The 25,680-nt window shown below is 43.7% G+C and overlaps 1 protein-coding gene across 2 annotated transcripts in view; it reads left to right on the top strand.

Moving 5' to 3' along the window:
• SLC13A4 (solute carrier family 13 member 4) overlaps window positions 1–25,258 on the top strand; it is a 39,058-nt gene extending 13,800 nt beyond the window's left edge. The window contains exons 5-16 of one of the 2 annotated variants that reach the window (XM_039481461.1): window positions 2,080–2,134; window positions 2,979–3,018; window positions 3,720–3,797; window positions 5,485–5,675; window positions 7,032–7,151; window positions 15,626–15,727; window positions 16,794–16,895; window positions 18,408–18,505; window positions 19,634–19,764; window positions 21,089–21,250; window positions 22,488–22,625; window positions 23,632–25,258. In XM_039481461.1, the coding sequence (XP_039337395.1) occupies window positions 2,080–2,134; window positions 2,979–3,018; window positions 3,720–3,797; window positions 5,485–5,675; window positions 7,032–7,151; window positions 15,626–15,727; window positions 16,794–16,895; window positions 18,408–18,505; window positions 19,634–19,764; window positions 21,089–21,250; window positions 22,488–22,625; window positions 23,632–23,769 (1,355 nt within the window). In that variant the 3' untranslated portion in view covers window positions 23,770–25,258. The remainder of the gene's footprint in view (window positions 1–2,079; window positions 2,135–2,978; window positions 3,019–3,719; window positions 3,798–5,484; window positions 5,676–7,031; window positions 7,152–15,625; window positions 15,728–16,793; window positions 16,896–18,407; window positions 18,506–19,633; window positions 19,765–21,088; window positions 21,251–22,487; window positions 22,626–23,631) is intronic. The other variant, XM_039481473.1, reaches the window with a different exon arrangement.
• The last annotated feature ends 422 nt before the right edge of the window (window positions 25,259–25,680 follow it).

The following is a 25,680-nucleotide window of genomic DNA, read 5'->3' as shown; positions in this document are numbered from 1 at the left end:
GCATACAGGCCAGTTAACCTGGGTTCACAGTTGCTTTGTTTAATTGGAGCTGTACAAAACACCTTCAGTTTTCCCCCTCCCTCTTTTCCTCCAAGTTCTTACTGCCTTTTCCACCTCCCTACACACACACATCAGTTGCCTGCACTCCTCTACATTCCCTGCATGAAGACACACATATATATACAACTTAGTTTCTCCTCCCTCCTAGTCTACTTATTGAGTAGATCTGGTGCAATGAATACTTTTGAATATTTAGGCTTAATGATCATTTTGTGCCATTAGTTTTCATAACTGAAAGTTTATCTGTTACAAAGAAATCCCCCCTTTCCAAAATGGCCATCATCTCTCATTGCTGTCAATGGAACTTAAACCACAACTTCTCTCAGAGAAGACAGTGGCCACGGATGCGTCACAGAGGCAGAGGCACTCAGTACCACTGAGAACAATGAAAGAGAGAGAAGATGGCTTTTTCAAAATGGCCACCAACTGAGGGTATCTGTCTCTTCAGTACTGCCTAGAACAATGGCAGATGGAAGATGTTTTGAAAGAGGGCAGGTCTTATTTCCTAGCTAACCATTGTGTCTTTCAGCTTTTGCTGAAGGAGAAACGTCCAGTTATGAAGAATAAGAAGGGAAATGATCACTAATCTTAAAACATTAAATAAATAATAAAATACAATAATTAAAAAATCATAATCAAGTGTAGCTCATGCACAAGATTTCAGTGAGTTCAAAGAGTGGGTTGTTCTGTTACTGAAATAATTAGGGACAAAAAATCTAAGATTGAGTGCTAACTTTTTAAAGGTGCCACTTTTAATTGTTTAATTTCTAAGATAAGAAATTTACTTGTACATTCTCAGAACATTGGTTCTATACTCAGTGTTATTATTTGGAAGAGAATACACTATATTTTAAATAAGGAACAAAGAGAGTAAATTCTTGCTTTAAGTGCAAGACTTAACTATCTATGCCTCCATAATACATTACTTAAAGTTCTGGACCATCTGTATCAGAAGGAAGATAGCTGATTATCTCACACTTGTTTCATCCATGGTAGTGGAGGAGGGAATACTAGACAGGGCATAGAGCTCTCTGTCACTACAGGGCATAGTTAAGGTTGTTTGGGTCCCTTAACTGTATTTCCAAACCTTAACATGTTTGGATTTCTTTAAATGTAACTCTAACTCTGAATACCATCTGTCCCTGAGCTAATTTACAACATCACTGCAGTGTTTTTTACCCTTAAGTTGCTGAAACATACTCTCAACCTTAACTCCATTTTGATGTAATGTTTTGTCTGGGAATTAATAATGGCATGTCTTCATTCATCATTGAAATGCTTCCAGGACATGGAGGCACAGCCCAGAGGCATGGAAGCAAAAGTGTATTTAAGCTGGTCAAGGTCTGAAACAACCCTCCTTCCCCCACACCACCACCACTGCCATAAAAGTTGACAGCTCAGGGAGCTGATCTAAGGTACAGCAACCCAGTCCTTGTGGCCTATGGGTAGCTATGTAGAACCTCCATAATGCTATGTTATAGCCCCAGCCCAACCCCAGCATGACCCTTATGCTGGGGGTTGTGAGAAGGCCTGCACAGGGCATCCTATAGCTATCCAGTTCAGTACTTGTGCTAGAAGAATTCGCCACCTGTCAGCTAAGGGGCTTTTTTGCCCCATATGCCACTGTAGGGGCTGTATTGGGAGAGAAAAGCCCTCCTTTTTAAAAAACAAATTTGGAGGTGTTCCATCTTAGTACTGACCAGATCCAACCTTGCTTAGCCTCTCAGATCTATGACTGAGGCTATACAGCTATAGTCACGTAGAGTGTGTTACTGTTAGGTCTTTATTGGCAAAAGTTAAATAAGCAAGAAAATATGGAGTAATAAGATGCTGCATTAGGTCCCCGAATAGAAGGAAGTGTTTATCGAAGATTCTTTCTGGATTCATTTTACATTAGCTCCTGCATATTCATGGACACAATTCTGAATTGAAGCCAAGGAAATCAGGTCAACTCCCATCTCTGACAGTCTCTCTTTCTCTCTCTCTCTTCCCCCTCCATCCCTCTACCCATTACTTTAGGTCTCAGCGAAAAACATGGCCAAGCCTCAGTGGAGGTCATTTTCATCAATGAGGAGTAAGAACGAATCCTGTGCATCACTACTGGAGATATGAACCTACACAGGTTGCAATAAGATGAACACAAGAATGGCAAAAGGAAGGGCAAACAGAAGCTTGCAAATAAACATTTTAGATGTGCTTGAAGGGAAAAGATTATGCAAGGAGTGGGGTTACGGTAACAGATGTCCCTATTTTATAGGGACAGTCCTGATATTTGGGGCTTTCACTATATAGGTGCCAATTAACACCAGGCCCAGGCCTGATTTTAAAACACTTGTTAGGGTTGCCAACCCTCCAGGATTGTCCTGGAATCTCCAGGAATTAAAGATTAATCTTTAATTAAATATTACGTCCAACCAAAATTGGCAAACCTATTTACTATCTGGTCACCTTAAGTGGGGTTAATGTAATGATCTGGATCTCACTATGCTATGATCCACAAGCCACACAAGATAGATGTTAGTCACGTCACTTTAATGTTAGTCACGTTGCTACTGGAAGGTGCTCAGATGTTATGGCAATGAGGGAGGTATAAGACTCTACACAGAATAGAATAGATTAATAGTGTTGGGTTTTCCAGTGATTCACTCCACTGTGATAGTGATATTAAAGGTTTGGCCATAAACACTGTTGGTTTCATGGAAGTGGAACCCCATCATCATAGAGCTAGAGATAAACCCTTGGAACAAAGTGATTCTTCCCATGTATCTAGCTGAGATGTCAGAATAAATTGAACTTTTCACAACTTCAGCAGATTTTAGTTCTTGTTTAGGTGCTTCACTACCCGCCCTGAACATGTGCCTTTTGGGATAGCTGGGAAACATGCCTTTAAAAATAAATTTTCTTTTCTTTGTTTTTAGTGCTACGACCACTGACTTCAGCTCCGTGGTACATACTAAGGTATTGTGATAGGTAGTACCTACACCATGTGACCAACACTCAGCTCTGCATTATAAAGCAGTACAGCTGGAATGATCAAAAGCACACTCCTCTATCTTTAATGGGAGGTAGTTCTAGTAGAGTCCATACATGATAGCATGCCATGCTTTCGCTGGATCCTATCAGGCTAGCTCCTGAGATCAAGATGGAACACTGGTTCTGTAGTTTCTGTGGTCCATATCTCCATCTTACATGAGAGTCTGTGATCAGCTCAATTGATTAGTGAGTAAGTGTAGTCCATGGGCTCCTAGCAAGTAGCAAATGTGGCCTTTTGTTCTGCAAGATTTGGGCACTCCTGAAATCAAGGATGTTCAGTCAACTAGAGCACTCTAATGGTTGACCATTCTACACCTTATAAAATCAAGGCTCAGGTGCTTCTTGCATGGTTTATGTTGCATTCTACCATTACAAAGCTGCCATGGTGACAGAAGGAGATGAGCTAAACTGACCATTTAATTTTCAAGATTTTTTTAAAGATAAAAAGACCTACTTTTATTTAATCTGCCTTATTACATAGAATAAGGTTTCAGACAAATTGTAGTTGATTTATTGGAAGATTCTTTGCCTGAAATATTCCAAAGCACCCTTGAATTTAATTCTAAGTGCCTTCTGGAATTAGGTAGAGAGTATTGTCTAATCAAAGGACATTTACCTTCTTATAGAATATGAATGGTGTGCACATGATAGCCAACCCAATTGGAACTGAGAATCCCCCAAACAAGGGGCAGAATCTACCTCAGGTAAGAGGTGGTAATCTTCTGGGGGAGACAAGTATCACACGTTCTTCCTGCCTTCAGGTTCTTACCTTGTAAGTAGCTTTCCATGAAATCTTTGCCTCTGTAGTCTCAGAACATTTAACAATTAGACCTGTGCTGGTTCCTCAGATGGTTTCCACTTTTTTAGTTCCCCCCTTCACAGCCCCATTACATCTTTTTGGGTTTCTTTGATGTAGCCAAAAGGTGAGCGGAGCCCTTTTCATAGAGGTGCACCTCACAGGCTGTTCCCACATGCATTCAGTATCATATATTGCATGCTATGGCTAAACAGTTTCCATTTCTGTTTTGCTGTTCCACTTTGTTTCCCCAAATGTCCCTCTGGAGGTAGCTCTACATAAATATCAATTTTTGGCACAGATCACTGGCTAGAGCCAAACATAAGGTAGACAGAAACTGTTTAAGCACCTTATGGACAGCTCTATCAGCCCTCACTTCCAATATTCCTGCACTTCCTGTCCTTTGACAACCCACCACACATGCAGCACACACTCACAGAGACACTTCTGCCAATATACCTCAATCCTGATCTGCATTTCCTTCTTCCAATCTTGGGCATGCCTGAGGCAGGACTTCAATTACATGTATGCACTGTTTTTATGCACAAACAGATGCCCAGCAGAGGTGAGACTCCAATCAACACATTTATTTGCATATATGGCTCAAAGGGAATTTATACCCAGATCTTCAGAAAAGCTACTGCACTACCATTGCCACTGAGCATTGTCCCATCTCATACTCACATTCAAGGGTTATTTTGTAACCACCAAATTCATTTCAGTTTTGACCTAATACAGATTTGAACCAGGATTTTCATGAGAGAGACTGCAGGAGGATTGATAAACTCATAGCAGCACCAGATTCCTCATGGAAAATAAGGCCATTACAAACCAATAGAATTATATTATGGCAAATGAATCCAGCTTCTCTGCTGCTGGGGCCTTTTTCCTGAGCCTACAGTACAACCTTTTTTCTTTCTCTCTTCCCTGTGCTACAAGTGATAGGTCTCTAGGAGTGGCACCTTATTATTTTCAATATAACACCTTAATTTCCCAGAACCATGCACTGACAGCCACCACTATGGAACCTTCTTTGTGTCACACTGCCTTTTGCAGCCATGTTTTCATTTACCACTTCTCTCTGGGACATATCCTAGCAACTAAGCATTAGGCATCACAGCTAATTATCTTGTACCTTCCCCCTCCTAATATTAGATTGCTAATTAGAGGTTATGACTCATGAGTCAGTGTGAGGGTGGAAAGTCTGCCAAACATTGCCTGGAAGCTTCTAACATGCCTCAAGGATTATATGCTCTTAAAACTGAAATAATAGAATCTCCTCCTCCCAGCTCATAAAGGTTTCCTGGTATCCAGTTGAGATCCTATTGAGGACTGGAACAGGGCCAGACTCTGATCAGAAGTCTGATTACTGTTTATCCTGCATTTTGGTTGCAGATCAAGCAGTTTGGGGTCACTGGACAGGTCTCTAGTTCTGATCCCAGTTAATTCCCATGGAGAATAAGCTTCCTGCTCTTTCACAGGCAGGTTATTTCTTTGTAACCTATAGACATCTTGGCACTCAACGTTTCCCTGTGGCCCAGGCCAGGCTGTTGGTAGAGTCTAATACTCCTTATGGCATGTCTTTCTTCTTACAGACTCAGATACTTGTCCTGCCTCCTAACCCCAGAGATCTGGACCTGAGCACTAAATACCAGTACCAGTCCAGACATGATCACATGATCTGCAAGTGCCTGTCCTTGAGCATCTCGTATGCTGCAACCATTGGGGGACTGACCACCATCATAGGGACCTCCACTAGCCTCATCTTCTTAGAGTACTTCAACAAGTAAGTGATGATATTGCACAGTTTCTGATATTACATTAGGGAGCTATGCTGGAGTAAATACCAAAGGGTTACTGATGTCTAGTGGACACCCTGGAAGATATTCTGTTAAGAGATCATTTTGCTTCTATCTTGTATATATTTTTTGTATATACTTTCTCTCCTAGGGCTTTGTTACTAAGGGTATTTGACTGAAAGCAGGATCTTTATTTCTTATGTGCCCATGCCCAAATGGGAGTTGACCTCTTTTGAAAAGATCTGGCCCTATGTTATAATGGACACATGCATGTACACAGATGGAATGTTTGTTTGCTTCTTTTATTAGAAAAAATGCAAAACTACTTTGAGGGTCAGAGATAATTTCGCAGAATAACTTTTGAAATGACACACATGGTTTTTGTAAAACTGATTCTGGTGGTGAACTCTTGATGGAAGGTTTGGGTTTTCAAGCACCCTCAAAGAAGACATATTAGTGTGCCTTGCCATTATGACACTTCCAGCACTTTTGGGTTGTCATGAGATGCACTGCTAAATGGCTTTGCTAGAGTCCAGTCTGCTGTATTAATTATTTTATATTTTGTGTCCCAAGACCACAAATACACAGAAACCATGAGTGAAGTCCTGCTGCTATTGAAGTCAATAGAGTTTCAGCAAGGCCAGGATTTCATCCCTTGTGCTTGCCTGTACCTCTGAAATTATCTGTACATATGCTATCATTTTTTTAAAGAACAATTCACTGTATTGAAGCAGTTTGTGATACAACTAGGATGAAAGACATGATGCAATAACAGTTGTATTACATTATAACATCCATTTAAATTTACCAGTGAATTCCATCCTCAGACTAACCTGTTATTTCCATAGCCATGGCTGTTTTTACATGTCATCCAGACTACCTCAAATATGAATCAATTTGTTTCCATCACAAACTCCTTGGAGCAAAGAGATATTTTATGCAGATGTTGATTTCTGTTGAGATGGGCATCAGGATGTATTGATCTGTGAGCTTCTCGACTGAGGTTACTACATATATTCGTGTTTTGAATCTATATTACACTGGGCCAAATTAATCCCTCCTGTAGTAGCAATAAAAATATGTACCATAAAAACATTTCTAAAATGTCTGGGGTAAACTGAACACATGCTGGTATTTGATGTGGTGTTGATATAAAGGCTAATTTGGAAATCATTTGGAAGTGGCTTTGCTATGCATGTGTAATGCAGTTATCACAAACTCATGCTAATACAACCTTTATGCCATACCACATGGCCATATACATATGCATAGATGCATGTTGTGAGAGTCTGACCATACATCCTGTGGTTTTCTTATCTCTTATATGGTCTTTTTCTTTACAGCCACTATCCACATGCTGAGGTGGTGAATTTTGGAACTTGGTTCTTGTTCAGCTTCCCCATATGCCTCATCATGCTTGTCTTGACTTGGTTCTGGATGCACTGGCTGTTCTTGGGATGCAAGTGAGTGCAGGCTGCTAGAGCTGTGTGGGAATCCCAGGGCTAAAACAGCAGGGAGTGCCACAGCTTCCTCCCAGTGCTGATGCTAGCCCACTGGGGGTCCTAAGCTGGAATATTTTGAGCCCCCCCCACATAACACATACTAATAATTAATAGGGGGCCCCCTTTGTGCTGCTCAGGGCCCTAAGTAATTGTTTAGTCTGGTTATGCCTAGTGCCAGCTCTGCTGGGAACCACCATTTTAGAGTTCACAAAGGCACTAACAATCACAAGGGGCAAATGCTGAGTCACTATTGCTCCCCCTTACCAGGGCAGTGGGTCCTGTCAACTCCCTAGAGAAAGTCTCCTTTCCTAGTAGCACTGGATGTGCAACAATGTACTTTATTGATGCTTGAGTCCAGTGGCTGAAGAGGGCTGATGAAAATCTGCTACACACCATGTTTATTTTTGATGGGAACAATTTTAACACTGCCCTGCCTTGATCAGGGCCATTAACCAGCCTTCTGATCAGAAGGTGCAACTGAAAAAAACAAAAGAAAAAGAAAAAGCCAGTTAGTAAAAACATGCCCAATTCTCCTCTCAGGCCTGGTCTACACTAGGCGTTTAAACCGGTTTTAGGAGCGTAAAACTGATTTAACGCCACACCCGTCCACACTGAGAGGCCCTTTATATCGGTATAAAGGGCTCTTTAAACCGGTTTCTGTACTCCTCCCTAACGAGAGGACTAGCGCTAATATCGGTATTACCATATCGGATTAGGGTTAGTGTGGCCGCAGATCGACGGTATTGACCTCTGGGCGGTATCCCACAGTGCACCACTGACCGCTCTGGACAGCAATCTGAACTCGGATGCAGTGGCCAGGTAGACAGGAAAAGCCCCGCAAACTTTTGAATGTTTCCTGTTTGCCCAGCGTGGAGCTCCGATCAGCACGTGTGGCGATGCAGTTAAAAAATCAAAATAAATAAAGAGCTCCCGCATGGACCATGCGGATGTGATCTCTGTAAGGGCAGGCAAATCTGTTCTATCAGCGCTCCGTTACAGAAGACGAAATTCAAAATCATTTTTTAAAAATCTCCAGACAGACGCCATAGCAGGGGCTCAGCGCACTGCTGCGTGACAAGCGTAACGGAAAGCCAAAGAATCAAATGGACGCTCATGGACTGGAGGACTCAAACTATCCCACAGTTCCTGCAGTCTCCGAAAAGTATTTGCATTCTTGGCTGAGCTCCAAATGCTTCTAGGGTCAAACACAGTGTCCGCGGTGGGTCAGGGCATAGCTCAGCAATTTACGCACCCCCCCCACCCACCCCCAGAAGTGAAAGGGAAAAAAATCCTCTCTTGACTCTTTAACATGTCACCCTATCTTTACTGAATGCTGCAGATAGATGCGATGCTGCAGCACTCAACACCAACATCCTTGCTCCCCCCGCCATGGGTGGCTGATGGTGCAATATGACTGGTACCCGTCCTCATCATCAGCCTATTGGCACATGGGGCAGTGCAAAAGGACTGGTAACCATGCCGACTAGCATCAGTTAGGTCAATCAAGGGCGCCTGGCCCTAATTTTTCCTGGCAGATGGTGCAGTATGGCTGATAACCATCATCATCATAGCAACAGGGGGCTGAGCTCCATCAGCCCCCACCCTTCATGTGTAAAGAAAAGATTCAATTGCCACTGTACTAGAAGAGGGATGATGGGCTCCTCCTCCACACTCCTTACTGTCCTGTCTGGACTATCATAGCAGCTGGAGGCTGCCTTCCACTCATTTCTCACTAACAAGTCACTGTGTCTTATTCCTGCATTCTTTATTACTTCATCACACAAGTGGGGGGACAATGCTACAGTAGCCCAGGAAGGCTGGGGGAAGAATGGAATCAACAGGTGGGGTTGTTGCAGGAGCACCCCCTGTGAATAGCATACAGCTCATAATTTCTGCTGGATCTGACACAGAGCAGCTGTGCTCTCTGGTTCTATGATACAGTAGTTCTCTAGTACACTTGCCCAAATTCTAGACAGGACTGATTCTATTTTTAGATACCAAAAAGGAGGGATTGACTCAGAGAGTCATTCCCAATTTTGGCTTTTGCGCCCCTGGATAAGAGCAGCCAGGGGCACTTATGACAGCAACAGATGGTGCAGTGCAAAAGGACTGGTAACCATGATCATCTTTTTACCAATTTATGGATTGGTTGATGGTGCAGTATGGCTGATAACCATCTCTGCTGTCATGCAAAAGCAAAAGCATGCTGCTGTGTAGCGCTGCTGAATCGCCTCTGTCAGCGGCATCTAGTACACATACGGTGACAGTCACAAAAGGCAAAACAGGCTCCATGATTGCCATGCTATGGCATCTGCCAGGGCAATCCAGGGAAAAAAACCGCGAAATGCTTGTCTGCCGTTGCTTTCCCAGAGGAAGGAGTGACTGACGACATTTACCCAGAACCACCCGCGACAATGATTTTTGCCCCATCAGGCACTGGGATCTCAACCCGGAAATTCCAAGGGACGGGGGAGGCTGCGGGAACTATGGGATAGCTACGGAATAGCTACCCACAGTGCAACGCTCCAGAAGTCGATGCTAGCCTCGGACCGTGGATGCACACCACCGATTTAATGTGTTTAGTGTGGCTGCGCGCACTCGATTTTATACAATCTGTTTTACAAAACCGGTTTATGCAAATTCGGAATAGTCCCGTAGTGTAGACGTACCCTCACACTGCTGTAAATCAGGAGGAATGCCACTGAGGTCATAGTAGGTTGGAAGGGACCTCAGGAGGTCATCTAGTCCAACCCCCTGCTCAAAGCAGGACCAATCCCCAGCTAAATCATCCCAGCCAGGCCTTTGTCAAGCCTGACCTTGAAAACCTCTAAGGAAGGAGATTCCACCACCTCCCTAGGTAACCCATTCCAGTGCTTCACCACCCTCCTAGTGAAAAAGTTTTTCCTAATATCCAACCTAAACCTCCCCCACTGCAACTTGAGACCATTACTCCTTGTTCTGTCATCTTCTACCACTGAGAACAGTCTAGATCCATCCTCTTTGGAACCCCCTTTCAGGTAGTTGAAAGCAGCTATCAAATCCCCCCTCATTCTTCTCTTCTGCAGGCTAAACAATCCCAGTTCCCTCAGCCTCTTCTCATAAGTCATGTGCTTCAGCCCCCTAATCATTTTTGTTGCCCTCCGCTGGACTCTTTCCAATTTCTCCACATCCTTCTTGTAGTGTGGGGCCCAAAACTGGACACAGTAGTCCAGATGAGGCCTCACCAATGTCGAATAGAGGTTAATGATCACGTCCCTTGATCTGCTGGCAATGCCCCTACTTATAGAGCCCCAAATGCTGTTAGCCTTCTTGGCAACAAGGGCACACTGTTGACTCATATCCAGCTTCTCGTCCACTGTAACCCCTAGGTCCTTTTCTGCAGAACTGCTGCCTAGCCATTTGGTCCCTAGTCTGTAGCAGTGCATGGGATTCTTCCGTCCTAAGTGCAGGACTCTGCACTTCCCCTTGTTGAAACTCATCAGATTTCTTTTGGCCCAGTCCTCTAATTTGTCTAGGTCCCTCTGTATCTTATCCCTACCCTCCAGCGTATCTACTACTCCTCCCAGTTTAGAGTCATCTGCAAGCTTGCTGAGGGTGCAGTCCACGCCATCCTCCAGACCATTAATGACCTGGTCAGTGGACTTATTTTGGTGTCAAACCAATGTAAATGACAGGGAATAAGGCTCAATATATCTGTACTTGTACTGGTATAAAGTACCATAGTCACAGTGCTAGAGACAAAAATCCGATGTTTATCAACAGAATAGGTGGGTAGTGAGAGTTAAAGCTTTCCCTCACTCCCAGGCTGAAGGCAAGAGAGGGAGTTAAGTCTCTATGATCACTTTAGACCAGGGATGGCCAAATTTACTGACCCTCCGAGCCGCATACAACAATCTTCAGAAATTCTTGAAGGAAACATGGCTGCTGCGGCTCGGTGTTTCAGCCCTGCGGTGGGGTGGTAGTCTCCACCTACCAGACTGTTTGGAGGAACTCAGAGCTTCTTCCCTGTGGCGGGGTGGTGGGGCTAGGGGCTTCTGCCCAGCAGGGCTGGGGGGGTCTTGGGACTTCAGCCCAGCGGGGCATACCTACCAGGGCTCAGGGCCTCAGCCCCACTCCAGCTGAAGCCCTGAGCTGCAGCAGGCACCTCACATGGGGCTGAAGCCTCGAGACCTCCCTCCCTGCTGGGCAGAAGCTCCTAGACCCACCACCCAACCATAGGGAAGAAGCTCTGAGTTCCCCCAAACAGTCTGGTAGGCGGAGAATGGGGGGGAGGTGTGCATGCGCCTCACAAGTCAGGGTTTGGCCACCCCTGCTTTAGACGATGGCTTCTCCGAGGGACAAATAAAGCCAATTGTGAGGGCAAGAGGGAGTTTGGCTGACATCATTAACATATTTCACATAGGACAATGAATAGCTGTTAAATTATGATGACTTCTGGTTGCTACTGATCTTGAGTGCATTTCAGGAGGTAAATAGCTCTGTGTCCTTTTCTCAATCAGTCCCCTGAGTCTTCTAGTTTTGATGTAAAAGGCTATAATAAATTATTTCTTTTTTAATCCTGAGAGGAAACAGGCCCTAACATGACTCTCAATTCCTTTATTTTTTAATAAACAGCATTGAAATTCCACCTTGCATCCAAGAATTCGCCCTGATTAATGTTATTCTAAAGAACACCAATGAACTGAAGCATTATTGACCTTTTGTGAAGTGTTGGTTGGTTCCAAGCCTCTTTAATCTCCAACTCCTGTTCTCTGTGGTTCATTAGATAATATGTTAGGTTAGGAGTTTGTCTATAATGCTCTGCCTGCAAATCCTTCTAAGACTTGGCAAGTGATATTGATAACATGTTGAAGCAATGTTTACTCTAATGCTTGCTGATGGACATCGATGGAATTCCTGGAAATGTTCATGCCATGTATCCTTTCTAATAGGGCACCCACTGTCAATCTCTTGCCCCTAGCTAGTGCAATGACTGGAACAGCTTTCCAGATTTTCTTTCTAGCCTAGAAACTCAAGTTCTTGGATCAGAATGCAGCATCTAGCCTCTTCGTAAGTAAAAGAGGGAGGGAAACAGGCCTATAAAGTTCTTCCTACCCGAAAATCAGGGCAAAAAATATTGTGACCCCTCCTTGGGACAGGGGAAAGGGTAGTTCAGAGACACAGCTTTTCACTTCAGCTAGTGCTGCACAAAGTAAGTATTGCTGCAAATATCTAAGCATCAGTTTTAGAAAGGTATTTTGGTGCCTAAAATTGCAGGTAGACCCCAATGCAATTTACAAAAGCATCTAAGCAGGTTAGGTGTCAATCTCTCATTGGAACAGAAAAGCAAAATGTTGCTACAATACTTGAGAAGAAGGTAGAAAAAAGCTTACAAGCATCTCAATTTAAATAAACGAGTACAGACTCTGTGACACGCAAATGCAATTTTACATGGGCCTGAGGGCTGCACCTAATTTGCATATAAATTTGTAGGCAGTTTAAATGCACTCAGCCATAAAATGTGCTTGTATTTGTATCTCCTTGATAGAAGTATAGAAATTGTTCACTGGCAGAACAGTAGGATCATCGGCTTTGACTTTACCCTTCAGTTACAGAAAGAGTGGAACCTTGCAAGAGTAATCCTGGTTTAAACAGTGCTAGAAATATCGAAGGCAGTCATGTCAATCTCATGGACAGCAGACACTGTAGTTGTGGGGATTCCCAGCATACGGTGGGTCATTCAGTCCTTTGTTCAGAGCTTCAGTTTGTAGCAAAGTTCCTCCAGAGGTAAGAAGCAGGACTGAAGACAAAATGGAGAAGATGCAGTTGCCTTTTATAGTCTTTTGCCCAGTGATGAGCTGCCAAAATATTAACAACAGGTTGCCTCCTCCTCACCCCACAAGGGGGTTGTGGCGGCTCCCCCCCCCCCCGGGCCTCCTACCCAATCCAACCCCCCGCGTTCTTTGATTCCTCCCTGGGGCCCCTGCCCCATCCACCCCCCTTCCCTGACCCCTGACTACCCCCTGCTGCCCCATCCAACCCCTCCTCTCATTCCTGATTGCCCCCCGAGACCCCTGTCCCTGACTGCCCCCTGCCACCCCATCCAACCCCTGCTCCTTCCTGACTGCCTCCCCAGGACCCTTGCCCCCATTCAATCCCCCTGTTTCCTGCCCTCTGACCGCCCCACTCCTATCCATCCCCCCCCACAAACTCCCCTGCCCTCTTCCAACACCCCCTCCCTGCTCTCTTACAGCGCTGCCTGGAGCCGCTCCGCCGGGACCAGCACCGGCGCCGTGGGGCCTGAGCCAGGCTGGGCTGGAGCTGCGGCGCCAGGACCAGCACTGGCACTGGCGCTGCGGGGCCTGAGCCGGGCCGGCGCCGCAACCGCGGGGGCTGGGACCAGCACCGGCACCACGGGGCCCGAGCCGCAACCGCGGGGCTGGGCCCAGCACCGGCGCCTGGGACCAGCCGGGCCGGAGCCAGCCCTGGTGCCAGTGCCGTGGGGCCCAGGCTGGAGCCGCAACCGTGGGGGCCGGGCTGGAGCCGCGGGGCACTGGCCCAGCACCGGCGCCCGGGACCGGCCGGGCCAGAGCCAGCACCGGCGCCCAGGACCGGGGCCAGAGCCGCACCCTGGACCGCCCAGGCCGCAGCCGCGAGCAGCGCCGCCGGGCCGAACGTGGGCCGGGCCCAGCACCGGGACCAGCTGGGCCAGAGCCAGCACTGGCACCCGGGACTGGCCGGAGCCACAGCGCCAGGACAGCGCCGGCACCATGGGGCCCGAGCCGGGATGGAGCCGCAACCGCGGGGGCCAGAACCAGCACTGGCACCGCGGGGGCCGGCACCGGCACCACGGGGGCCGGGCTGGAGCTGTGGAGCCGAAGCTGTGGGCGCTCGGTGTGGGCCAGAACCGGGCTGGGGCTGGGGGCGCTCGGCCGGGGGATGCCAGGCTGGAGGGATCCGCGCTCCGGGACCAGGAGCTGTGCTGGAGGGAGCCACTGAGCCGGCCGCACCTCCCCTCCCCCCTGCCCCAGCTTACCTGCCTGCCTGCTGCTTGTTCAGGCTTCCCGCCAACATCTGATTCGCGGGAAGCAGGGGAGGGGGAGGAGAAGGGGGGCGGAGCAGGAGAGGAGGGGGAAGTGAGCTTGGGCCGGAGCTTTTGTTAAATAAAGCCCTTATAGAACCGGTTGTCCTGGAACAACCGGTTCTAAAAGGGCTGCTAAATTTAACAACCGGTTCGTGCGAACTGATGCGAACCGGCTCAGGCTCACCACTGCTTTTGCCGTGCAGTCTGTGCTTCCTTTGTTTCAAACACAAGCTGCCCAGCACATGGCTTGAAAGCCTTAAAGTTCTCTCCATAGGCACGTCCCTGCATGTCTTTCTGAGTCACAAGGTGTATCTGCCATCTTTCATTGGGTCAGCTATATAGCTGATGGTCCTTAATGGGCCATCAAGCAGGCTAGACAGTGCTGTCTGGGGGTGTCACCCACAAGAATAGCACAAGTTTTGAAATACAGACATACATATCTATAATCTGTAATACAAAGGTGACACAAACATATAAACAAGATTATCATAGCTGGCAAATTATAACATTTCTGCAGATACCTTACATGGCATATCTGGCCTAACTCATTACAATTTTACAATATTGATATTCATAATATCCTCAAGTGTCTCCCAGATTCCATGAAGCATCACACCTTTACCAGACTACTTAAAGCAGAGAAGGTTGCACCCTGAGCTTTCAAGAATCATACTCTCTTCACCAAATCAAATGGGATTAGGCAGCAAGAACGCCTTTTGTGTGTGCTATTCAGAATGCTATGCCTGGAAGGGGACAACACATAGATCCACTATGTAGAAAAACTAGTACCATTTTAGAACAAAATCTCTATATGTTTTGGGCCACAACCTACCCATGATGTGGTGTAAAGTGTTTGTAAGCTGCCCTAAACAGGCACTGTCAGAACACAGGGTACTGGGCTCAATGGACCATTGGTCTGACTGAGTGTGGCCATTCTTATGTTTCTAAGGATTGCCTGGCATAGGGACCACCTGGATGTTGCAGGTCTGGTGAAACTGGCTAGTGAGGGGAATGTGATGGGGCATGGCGGAGAGGAGGTAGCATGGCTGGAACACTAATGTGCTCCAGTGATTATGATCTGGCATATTGACCCCTTGTGTGTTATTACCAGCTGGTATTATTTAGAACAGACCGAAGACTGCTCATGCTGGGGGTTGAACTGGATCTCAGCACCCCTGGGAATTTGATGAGTGCAAAAGTGGTAGACAGCAACCTTCCCCACTTTAGCTGTCATGTCCTGCACCAAGCACAGCTCAGCCAGCCACAGGGATTAGGTCCTCAGCTATCTTATCTGCTGCATAATTTGCGTACTGTGGTATCTTCATTCTGAAATCTGACTCCCTTCTCTCATATTCCTGTGCCAAATTCTCAGTTTTAAAGAAACATGTTCTGTGAGCAAGAAGAAGAAGACCAAACGAGAAGAAATGTCAGAGAGGAGAATTCAAGAGGAATATGAGAAACTGGGGGATACTAGGTAAAAGGAGCATATATTCCTGTGGAATTTGCCTTTCATGTGTCGGAACCCATCTTTTGTTTTGTCCTCCAAGTTGAATTTGTCTTATAGATGTTGGACTTGATCTCTCAATTCTTTCTCCCTATTGAATCAGTCCCTATGTTTTGGAACTTGTTTCTCTTTCTTTTCAGGGTAGGTGTGGGGTCCACTATAAAGATAAGTCAAAACCAGAGACTTAAATAAAAACACCTATCTTTTTTTTTTAGGGGAGGTGGGAAGAGGGCATTGGCTTCAGACTCAAACCCATAGATCTTGATTTGCCCCTACAGTTAAGGTTGCAAAGCAGAAAGGGGCCTATTTTGGCAATTTCATGTCAGATGTGGCAAAGAGAAGCTAAATTTTGCAAGATGCCCACCTTTCAGGATGGGAGCTATCTCATGAGATCAGCTCTTCTTCAAAGATTTATCATTGTTCAGTGGAAAGTTCATGAGATCAACTTGCAAGATTTTAGCATGATCAAATTTGAATCTAAATGCTAGCCCTTATTCAGCCTCTGAACTGTGAATCTGAACCCTGAATAAAATCCAGATCAGAATAGCAATTCCTCAGCCCATCTCTGTATTTGTTTGTGTTTAAAGTAGCAATGCTTATTTATTTTAGTATCTGTAATTATATTTTTCATATGCTTTTAAAAATCACATAGAAAGACATTTACAATGCAGAAATAAGGGAAGATTTATTTTGTTGTCATATTTCAGTTCCTGGATCATAGAAATACTATAAGAATACAAATTTTGTATTTGTTTGGGCTCATAAATATCTCATGACAAATGAAAGTATAAATACAGATAATGAGATACTCAGCTTTATTTTTTTTTCTGACTTTATTTAGGTAACAGCTAGGACTCAAATGTAAAACCCTAGTTCAAACTGATCTCCCTGTATTTTATTTTATTCTCCCTGTAGATTTTTTGCTTGTATGTTGAAACCAATCTCTAATTCCTTTCTCTCTCTGGAATTTGCTCCTGGATTTTGGCATTAATTTTAGGTTCTATTTTTGCTTTTTCTCCCCACCTCTCCTCCCAAGCTATCCTGAGATGGTGACTGGGTTTTTCTTCATCTTGATGACCTTGCTTTGGTTTACACGGGAGCCTGGCTTTTTTCCAGGCTGGTCATCTTTCTTTGAGAAGTAAGTGAGTAAGGTTGCCTCCTAATCATCTGCAGAGGAATGAAGTTCTGATTTTCCTGGGTTTCTAAAACAATTTGGTTGATTGGTTTTTGGCCATAGAATCTCACGATGCCAGTAGCCATTTTGAGCAAGGCTGGACCATATAGAATCTTAATCCTAAACTGAGGATGCTCACTATTTTAACTATACCTGTTCACACAACCAAAACAGTGTCCCTGTTTCTCCAGGTAGCAGGGTGACCCCATTAGACTATGAGAAACAACGCGAGAAATTTGTTCCTAGTAGAAAAAATGGAAGAGCCCAAATTCTGAAGTCAGAAGCAAACAAATCTTTTAAAAAACCAATTTTACTACAAAGAAGTCCCAAAAAGCATGTTTGCTGCTAGGTTTGATTGTTGTTATAGTTCACAGTTCTGGTGTTTGGGGCTGGGTTTTGGATATTAGCACAGGGAGCATCAGATAACCTGCAGACCGTTTTTAAAGTCATCATCATTCTCTAGTTCGTCCATGCAACGAAACAGTTGGATTTTCTCTCAGAATTTGTTTACTAACACTTGGTTCTAGTAAACATAGTTCTTTCTGCTACCCTCAGTTTTACCAGGAATACTATAGAGGGTTCAGCATTTAAATCCTGAACAGTTCTATTGAGTAGATTCAGAGACTTTAAAACCTGAAGGGACCATTATTAGTCATTAGAATATTAATAATTCTTGATAATGACTACATTGAGCTAGCATACTGAGGCTCAAATCAAGGGAAAACACCAATTTATTCCCTTCACATTTTGGGGCAATTTTCTTAAGGCCATCTACTAAGTTTTCAGCATTGCAAAATTGCATGTGTAGAGGCCTGCGTGGATACAAAATTCATATCCACATCCAATCCACAAAAATGATCCACGGACATCTGCATCAGTGGATCTGGATATCTGCAGATATAAAGTGGATATCCATGGATTTGCAGGGCTCTGTGCATGTGCACTGATATTTTTCCACACATGAAAAGTGCAAGCACATGGGCTTGTGACTGTAAATCTCTAACAACTTCCCACAGATTTACATCTAAATCGTCATAGATTATTCACTTCAGTGAGATACATTGATTTACATCAGCTGAGGTTCCCACCCAGTGTAGCCTTTATGTTTCTGACAAAATGTTAAAGTGGTTGTCAGTTAAGCAACGTTTGGATGGCACTGTTATAGGGCAATACAAGTACATCACATTCTTGTATTTGTGTTGGTGCTGGAAGGAGCTGAAATGATTTTATGCTTAAAGTATTTCCCTCTATAATATATAGAATAAATGTATGGTATGATGTGTGGAGGAAAGGTACACCAAACCCAATAACAAAAAGAAAAGCAAAGAAAAGCAAAGAAAAGAAAAGGCTTGAGTAGTATGCTCAGCTCCCTCAGCTCCCCATGCATGCTGTTGAGAACATGGGGTGTTGCACATACACTTCACTACAGCACACTTTTAGTATAGCATTGCTATAATCACAATGTTTCTTTCCTAGGAAAGGCTATCGGACTGATGCTACTGTCTCTGTCTTCCTTGGTTTTCTCATGTTCCTGATTCCAGCAAAGAAACCATGCTTTGGAAAGAGGGATAAAGGTAAGGAGTCATCTAGAATGAGACTTGACGCACTTTTTGATGGGAGGTTGTGATCCCCATTCTCTTATTTTACGGCTACATTAAGGTCCCAAAACTTATAACATAGGATCGTGGTGTGGCAAAGGTTGAGAACGACAGTCTTTATTATTGCAGTTGAGCGTTGCAATAGTGCATGGAAATTAGAACTTGTAAAAAACTCAATCCTTGCCCTATTTCAGGTTTAAAAGAATTGGGGAATGGCTTGGCACACACAAAAAAAAAAGTCTCCAATGTACTACCACTGCTATCTGATAATGTAGCTAGAGACTGCTCTATTTTATGTTATCATTACTGTTAACATTGTCTTCTTGATAGTGATTATTATTATTTAATGTTTACATTTTAGTAACACCCAGAGGCCTAAGTCAGGACGAGGCTCGTGTTGTGCTGAGCATTGTACAAACATATAAAAACATGGTCCCTTGACATTTGCTTCCATATATTTATTAGAAATTGTATGTAAGTGTGTATTCTTACATGGCAGATCGCCCTAAAGATATATACAGCATTTAGGAAAAAAATGAATTAATAGTAAGACCAATTCAACTAAAGACTCAGACCTCTAAAAGCTAATACTACCCTCAGGAAAAGATTGAGCAAATAGATGGACCTTGTATATTGTCCTGATATTAAACATAGTTGGGCTCTGTTGGGCCAGGAGAAATGAATTCTACAAGTGAAGACCCTCTTCTGAGAATGCCCAACCACCAAACCTCAGACATTCAAGTGTAGGACTACACAGACATGTCTGAAATACACACATGCACACACTTCTCAAATAGCCATTACCTAAACCATAGGGCTATATAACCATCAATCTCAACCCCAGAAGCCAATACCAAGTCAGTTCAGCCTTCAGAAAATGTAGGTACTATGCTTCCTGAGGCTGAGACCACCAAGGAGGTTGGCAGCTGCATTCTCCACTAGCTTTATTCTATAGATGGTCTTCAAAAGGTAGCCCTATAGAGCGTGCATTACAGTGATCCAAGCTAGAAGTCACAAAGTCAGAGGTCAGTGCAGAATGCTCCATATCTTAGGGAAATGGCCAGTTTAGCATTAGCCATGTATCTTTATTTTGCTTTGACATAGGAGATAGTGAAAATTCTACAGATATTAACTCAGTGGAGCCAATAATTACATGGAAGGACTTCCAGAAGACCATGCCCTGGGAGATTGTAGTGCTGGTTGGAGGAGGTTATGCTCTAGCGGCTGGATGCAAGGTACTGAGTTAGATTTTCCATTCTTCTCTCACTGAGAACTTGAATATCTAAAATACTTACAAGCCTGCACCTTTATTTTAACCTGTTGTGTTCTGAGAATTCTGATAACAAAATTCCTGCGACACTTTCAAAAGGGTATGTCACTTAAATCTCCAGGATGCTCTTCTGAAAGTTGGTCAGCTAACACAATTCAGGAACTTGGTGTGCAATCTCTTTCATAATGACTGGAAAGTAGCAAACAAAAGTCACAAACACAAGTCAACCACTGTGTTACAGTGTTACCATTGGAAACACTGCTTCAGTCTTCATACTCAAATGCAAGTACGGATTGGTTTTGGTGATGGCAGGGATTAAAATGAAATGAATATGAGTGAATCAAATTAGATTAGCAACCCTAGGAACTGAGGTCCTTGATTTGCAGAACTACAGCACATGAAATGGCATTACCATTACTTTTGTAGTAGCACCCACAGGCCCCCGTCTGGGTTGGGGTCCCATTGTACTAAGTGTTGTAAAAACCTATATTTAGACACGGTCCCTATAAGTTTCCCCCACCCATTCAGTGTGCCTCAGTTCTGACCTGGAAGGACAATCTTTACAAGTTAGGGGGAAGTACAGTCTTTCTGCCCATTCAGTTTTGGTCTCTCTGCTAAACAACTAGTAGTGCCATTTAGTGCCAAATGAGGTAGTTTTATGTTATGGACCCCTAGCTACAGTAAAACCTTAGGGTTATATGAACACCAGAGTTATGAACTGACCAGTCAACCACACACCTCATTTGAAACTGGATGTATGCAATCAGGCAGCAGCAGACACAGACAGACAGACACACACACACGCACACATACGGTGATGGGGAACAGTAGAGTACTGTGTTAAATGTAAACTACTAAAAAATGAAGGGAAAGTTTAAGAAAAGATTTGACAAGATAAGGAAACTGTTTCTGTGCTAGTTTCACTTACATTAAGATGGTTAAAAGCAGCATTTTCTTCTACACAGTAAAGTTTCAAAGCTGTAATTACATCAATGATCAGTTGTAAAATTTTGGAAGAGCAACCATGATCTTTTGTTCAGAGTTATGAATATTTCAGAGTTACAAACAATCTCCATTCCTAAAGTGTTCATAACTCTGAGGTTCTACTCTACTAAGAACTGGACTAAAAGCACTAATTTATTGACCATAAGCTACTAGATAGAGGACTGCCCAATTTACTGAGCTAAATTTCTTTGCCAGTGGGATACTCCATTGCAAAGGTACAAGGATTTGGTTTGGAAACATAACTTGTATCCTGCCATTCTCTCATTATTGTATGTTTCTGCCAGACCTCTGGCCTTTCAACATGGATTGGGCGTCAGATGTTGTCCTTGAGCAGCCTTCCCTACTGGGCTGTCACTCTTCTGGCTTGCATCTTGGTGTCCATGGTAACAGAGTTTGTTAGTAACCCAGCAACCATAACTATCTTTCTGCCTATTTTATGCAGTATGGTGAGTAAAAGCAATGGGATTTTATGTTGGTTTTTTCCCTGTTAACTTCATGGAATATCTTGAGATTTTAGGTGATTAGTGCTGTGAGCCAGGGTAGAACTCTGCTTCATTTTGAGTGCCATTGCTTTGCTCTTTCTTTTATAGAAAAATTAATAAGCATGGTCAGCCAACAGGCCTGAGTGCAATAAATTTCTTAACACCCAGAAATATGCTCAGCACTTCTCAAAACAAGTAAAAACATAGTCCCTGCCCTGAGGAGCATACAGTTTAATTGTAACAGAAAAGGGAGAAGGGAGATAGACAATAATAAGGTCATAAACCATGAACACGTCTTCAGGCCTTTTTTAATTCTATGTTGTATTTATAGTCCACTTCTTTGGGTTTTGTAGCAGAAACATCAGAATTGTTTCATAGGGGATTTAACTGAGGGGTGGGAGGCAGCTTGGTGAACAGGTTGGCAGGCCAAGCATAAGGACAGCACGAAAAAATGAACAGAGACATTTGTGAGAGAGGAAGACGTGGGTATGGAGGCTTGTATCACTGGTGGGGGAGGGGGATAGCAGATACTAATTATATCCTATATTAGTATATATATAAAAACTATTATTTTCACAGAAATTATAGAAACCTTCCTTGGTCTTTGCCTTTTATGTAATTAGAAGCTCTTTTCACAAGGGACATACACTGTGAACAGTGAATGCTAGATATTTTCACGACTTTCTCCATAAAAGCCATTTTAAGGATTTGTCTTAGTGATCTACACAGTGAAATGTCATGGGGGTAATGTGTATGTTGAGCAGACATCCTGATTTCATAGGCTATTCAGGGCTTTGTCTTTCAAAGGTGCCTATTACACCCCACCCCCTGTCCTGATTTTTACACTTGCTATCTGGTCACCCTAGTCACATGAATTCAGACCAAAAGCCCGGTACCATGTTCCCCAGAGTAAGAGTGCTAAGGGTTTTATGGATGCAACATGCTTGACTGCTGGGGGAAGGGAGCTCATCCTGTCAGGCTATAGTGGCCTCCTCTGGAAAGAGCAACATGGAGTACAGCCCTCCTGCATGCCCAAGGGTAATGGAGGGGGGAAATAAGATAGACCTTAGAATTTAGGGAATGGAGGGTATGCTAATAATTCTAGATCTTGAGGAGGGGGGAAGCAGACAGGCATCTTTTATCTGTAATTGTAGCCAACAAGATGGAACTTCTCTTTCTCACCCAACCTCTCTCTTTACAGTCGGAAACCTTGCATATCAACCCTTTATACACCCTGATTCCTGTAACAATGTGTATTTCCTTAGCGGTGATGCTGCCTGTGGGCAACCCCCCAAATGCCATTGTCTTCAATTATGGGCACTGCCAGATCAAAGACATGGTAAGTCTTGAGTATAGTCACATTGTTCCAAACTTAATGCAAACTGAACTCATCATCATATATGGGATCTGAAAATAATCACAGGATCCAAGTTAATGTAAAGTCACATTGGTCAGCACTGCAACAATTTCACAATAACTCTCATTTTAAGAACATCGGAGGCAGGAGTGTGCATGTGTGTGCTCTCTGTTTTTTAAAATGAATATAATGCTTGTGAAATGTATCAGAGAGTGACAGTACAAGATCCCCCCCAATTATCCTGCAATACAACTACAATAGGAGTCCTGGAGAAGGGAAATTAAGATATGTCTACAGTTGGAGATGGAGTGCAGGGGACTGGGCTAGATGACCTCTTGAGTTCCTTTCCAGTCCTGTGATTCTATGTGATTGAGCTAATACACTAAATATAGGATATAACTTCAATAGCACAAGTGGAGGGAAGGGCTAGCTACCTCGAGTTTGTACATGTCTGAAACCTTAGGTATGTGTTCAAGGCAGTTAGTCCCTTCTGCCACTTGTGCTGTCATGGCCACACTCTATCTTCAGCATGCTAACATATTCTTGAGCTGGAATTTACACCGTTCAGGTCTAGTATAGACATAACCTTTGTGAGCGGAGTGCAAGTGCGGAAGTTAGAGGGATATGACAAATTAGATTTATCATATACCTACAATTAATCTATAGCTATCACCTGGCATATGTGGTATAAATATATGGAGCTGTCCATGTGACAAATTGTAGTCATGTGATTAATTGCATTTATCATGCACCTTTGACGACGTCTCCTGCATTTCCCCCATTAATATACACACTCTCACACACAACTATTCATTAGGCTTTTTCTGCCAGAGCAGTCAGCAAATTTACTTTGTTCTTTATGCAACAGGGAGAGTTAGAGAATTGAATGTTCTCCACCCCGCATCCTACTACCTTCTGTGTTTATTAATTAATGCTTTCTAAACTGTTTGACATTGACTGTTCTCTGGTTTGTTTGTTTTTCCCACAGGTGAAAGCTGGCTTGGGTGTAAATCTGATTGGTCTAGTGGTTGTCATGGTGGCGATCAACACTTGGGGAATTAGCCTCTTCCAACTGGATACATTTCCAGATTGGGCAATGGTCAGCAATGTAACTGGTCAGTCATAACCATCAGTGACAAAACTTGTAGAACCAAAGCTGACTGGGGCAAAATATTTAGTTTAAATTGCACAAATAAAAGAAAGGAAGAAACTTGAGTGTATATAGATTCAGTAGCCTCAGCAAAACCATGAAGCAAGTGCAGAGAAAGGTCTCCCATGAAAGACACCTGGCCCTTTATTTCCTAAAGTGAAAATTTACATTGCCTTTGTCAATGTTCAAAATCAACATGAGACTAAAAAGTCAGATTTGCTTTGATTTATTGCTGCTTACCCTGAGATACCATAATTCCAAAAGAGAAGCCTGCTTATAGGTTTCCTCTTGCTACAGAATAATTACATAGAACCGTCCCCGTTGAAATATAGGATACATGATTCCAAGGAGAGAACTCAAGAATATAATGGATACCATTCAGATTTCCACAGGTGACGTTATTCCTAACTTGAAGGTTTTATAAGCCTAATTCTTTTCAGTGCAAATTTTTTTTCTGAGGTGAGTCATTGCTGCTTCAGAAGGACCAATTAGTCAGAGACAGAAGGTAGAGAGAAATCCTGAATAGCAAATATGTAGCACCTACAGGAATGGGAGGGAAGAAACAACTACACAGAGAGGGACAAGGGGCCTGGGCATGGCTATAGGGGAGGGGGCTGAGGGTTTCTCCACAGTTCTAGCATGAAAATTCATGTACTGCAGTACTTGTCGTCTCTCTTTTGGAAAAGGGAACTTCAGAACCTCCTCCAGATCTCAGTTGAAAAGTATTTGTCAGGCCTTGCATGCCTTTTTATTTCACTGCTGTGGTGAGAGCTTCCTCTAGCAGCTCTATAGTGGAAGCAGTTCCCAGCAAACCCTTATGTGGCCAGGCCACAAGTTCCCTAAATGGAGAAAGGACAGTCTCATCTAAGATCACAATCAATGCTGCTCTATGAGTAAGAAGGGAGAGAGCTGAAGAGGAGTAGCATTGGCATAATCTCAACATCACCACATTCCAACCCTAGAGCAGCCACATTTTGGGAGAGTGCTAGGAAGTCGGGGATATGGGTGGTTGGACTCGGGGGCCACATAATGCAGTGTAGACTCTGGAGCCCCAGGTTGAGACCCAGGGTTCAATAATTCCTAATCTGGGGTTACACATGAGTGTAGACGCTCAAGATAACTAGAGTTCTATATCCCTGGGCTTACATTGCAGTGTAACTATACTCCAAGAGGCCAGTCTCTCTCACCTTTCTAAAGGTGGATGATCTGCATTACTGACTGGATCCCAATGATCCCCGATAGGCTTCCCTTATGCAATGTATTTTTAATTACTGATTTACTGTCAATCTTTGATCTGTGTATTAGGAAAATTGGCTCTCACATAATCACTATCTATGTACTTTAATCAGTTTTTATAGAGCTCATTCAATAGGCTACCCACTTTGAAACGAGCATCTCTCACAGTTAGTGTGAATTTTCTACAGTGCAATCAATAAGATGTCAATAAAAAAAATTATTCACTGTGTCATGTTCTAATGCTCTGTAAGACTATAAATGAGCCTCATGGCTACTTTTCTCTCAGTGACCCAAGTGCTGCTCACGGTGGCACATTTCCAAGTAGATGTTAACATTGGTGTAGCGCTTACATTTTAACAAGCGGTTTCCTGTAATATAATCGATATAATAAGTAAGGCCCTACCAAATTCAAGGTCCATTTTGGTCAATTTCACAGACATAGGATTTTTAAAATCATACATTTTATGCTTTCAGATATTTAAATCTGAAATTTCACAGTGTTGTAATTGTAGGGGCCCTGGCCCAAAAGGAGATAATGGGGGCATCACAAGGTTATTATGGGGGTGGGGGCGGGGAATCACGGTATTGCCACCCTTACTTCTGTGCTGCTGCTGGCAGTGGCGCTGCCTTAAGTGCAGGCCGGACAGAGAG

Source organism: Mauremys reevesii, linkage group 1 (genome assembly GCF_016161935.1).
Source record: "Mauremys reevesii isolate NIE-2019 linkage group 1, ASM1616193v1, whole genome shotgun sequence".
Lineage (NCBI taxonomy): Eukaryota > Metazoa > Chordata > Testudines > Geoemydidae > Mauremys > Mauremys reevesii.
This window is presented reverse-complemented; position numbering and strand designations above follow the sequence as displayed.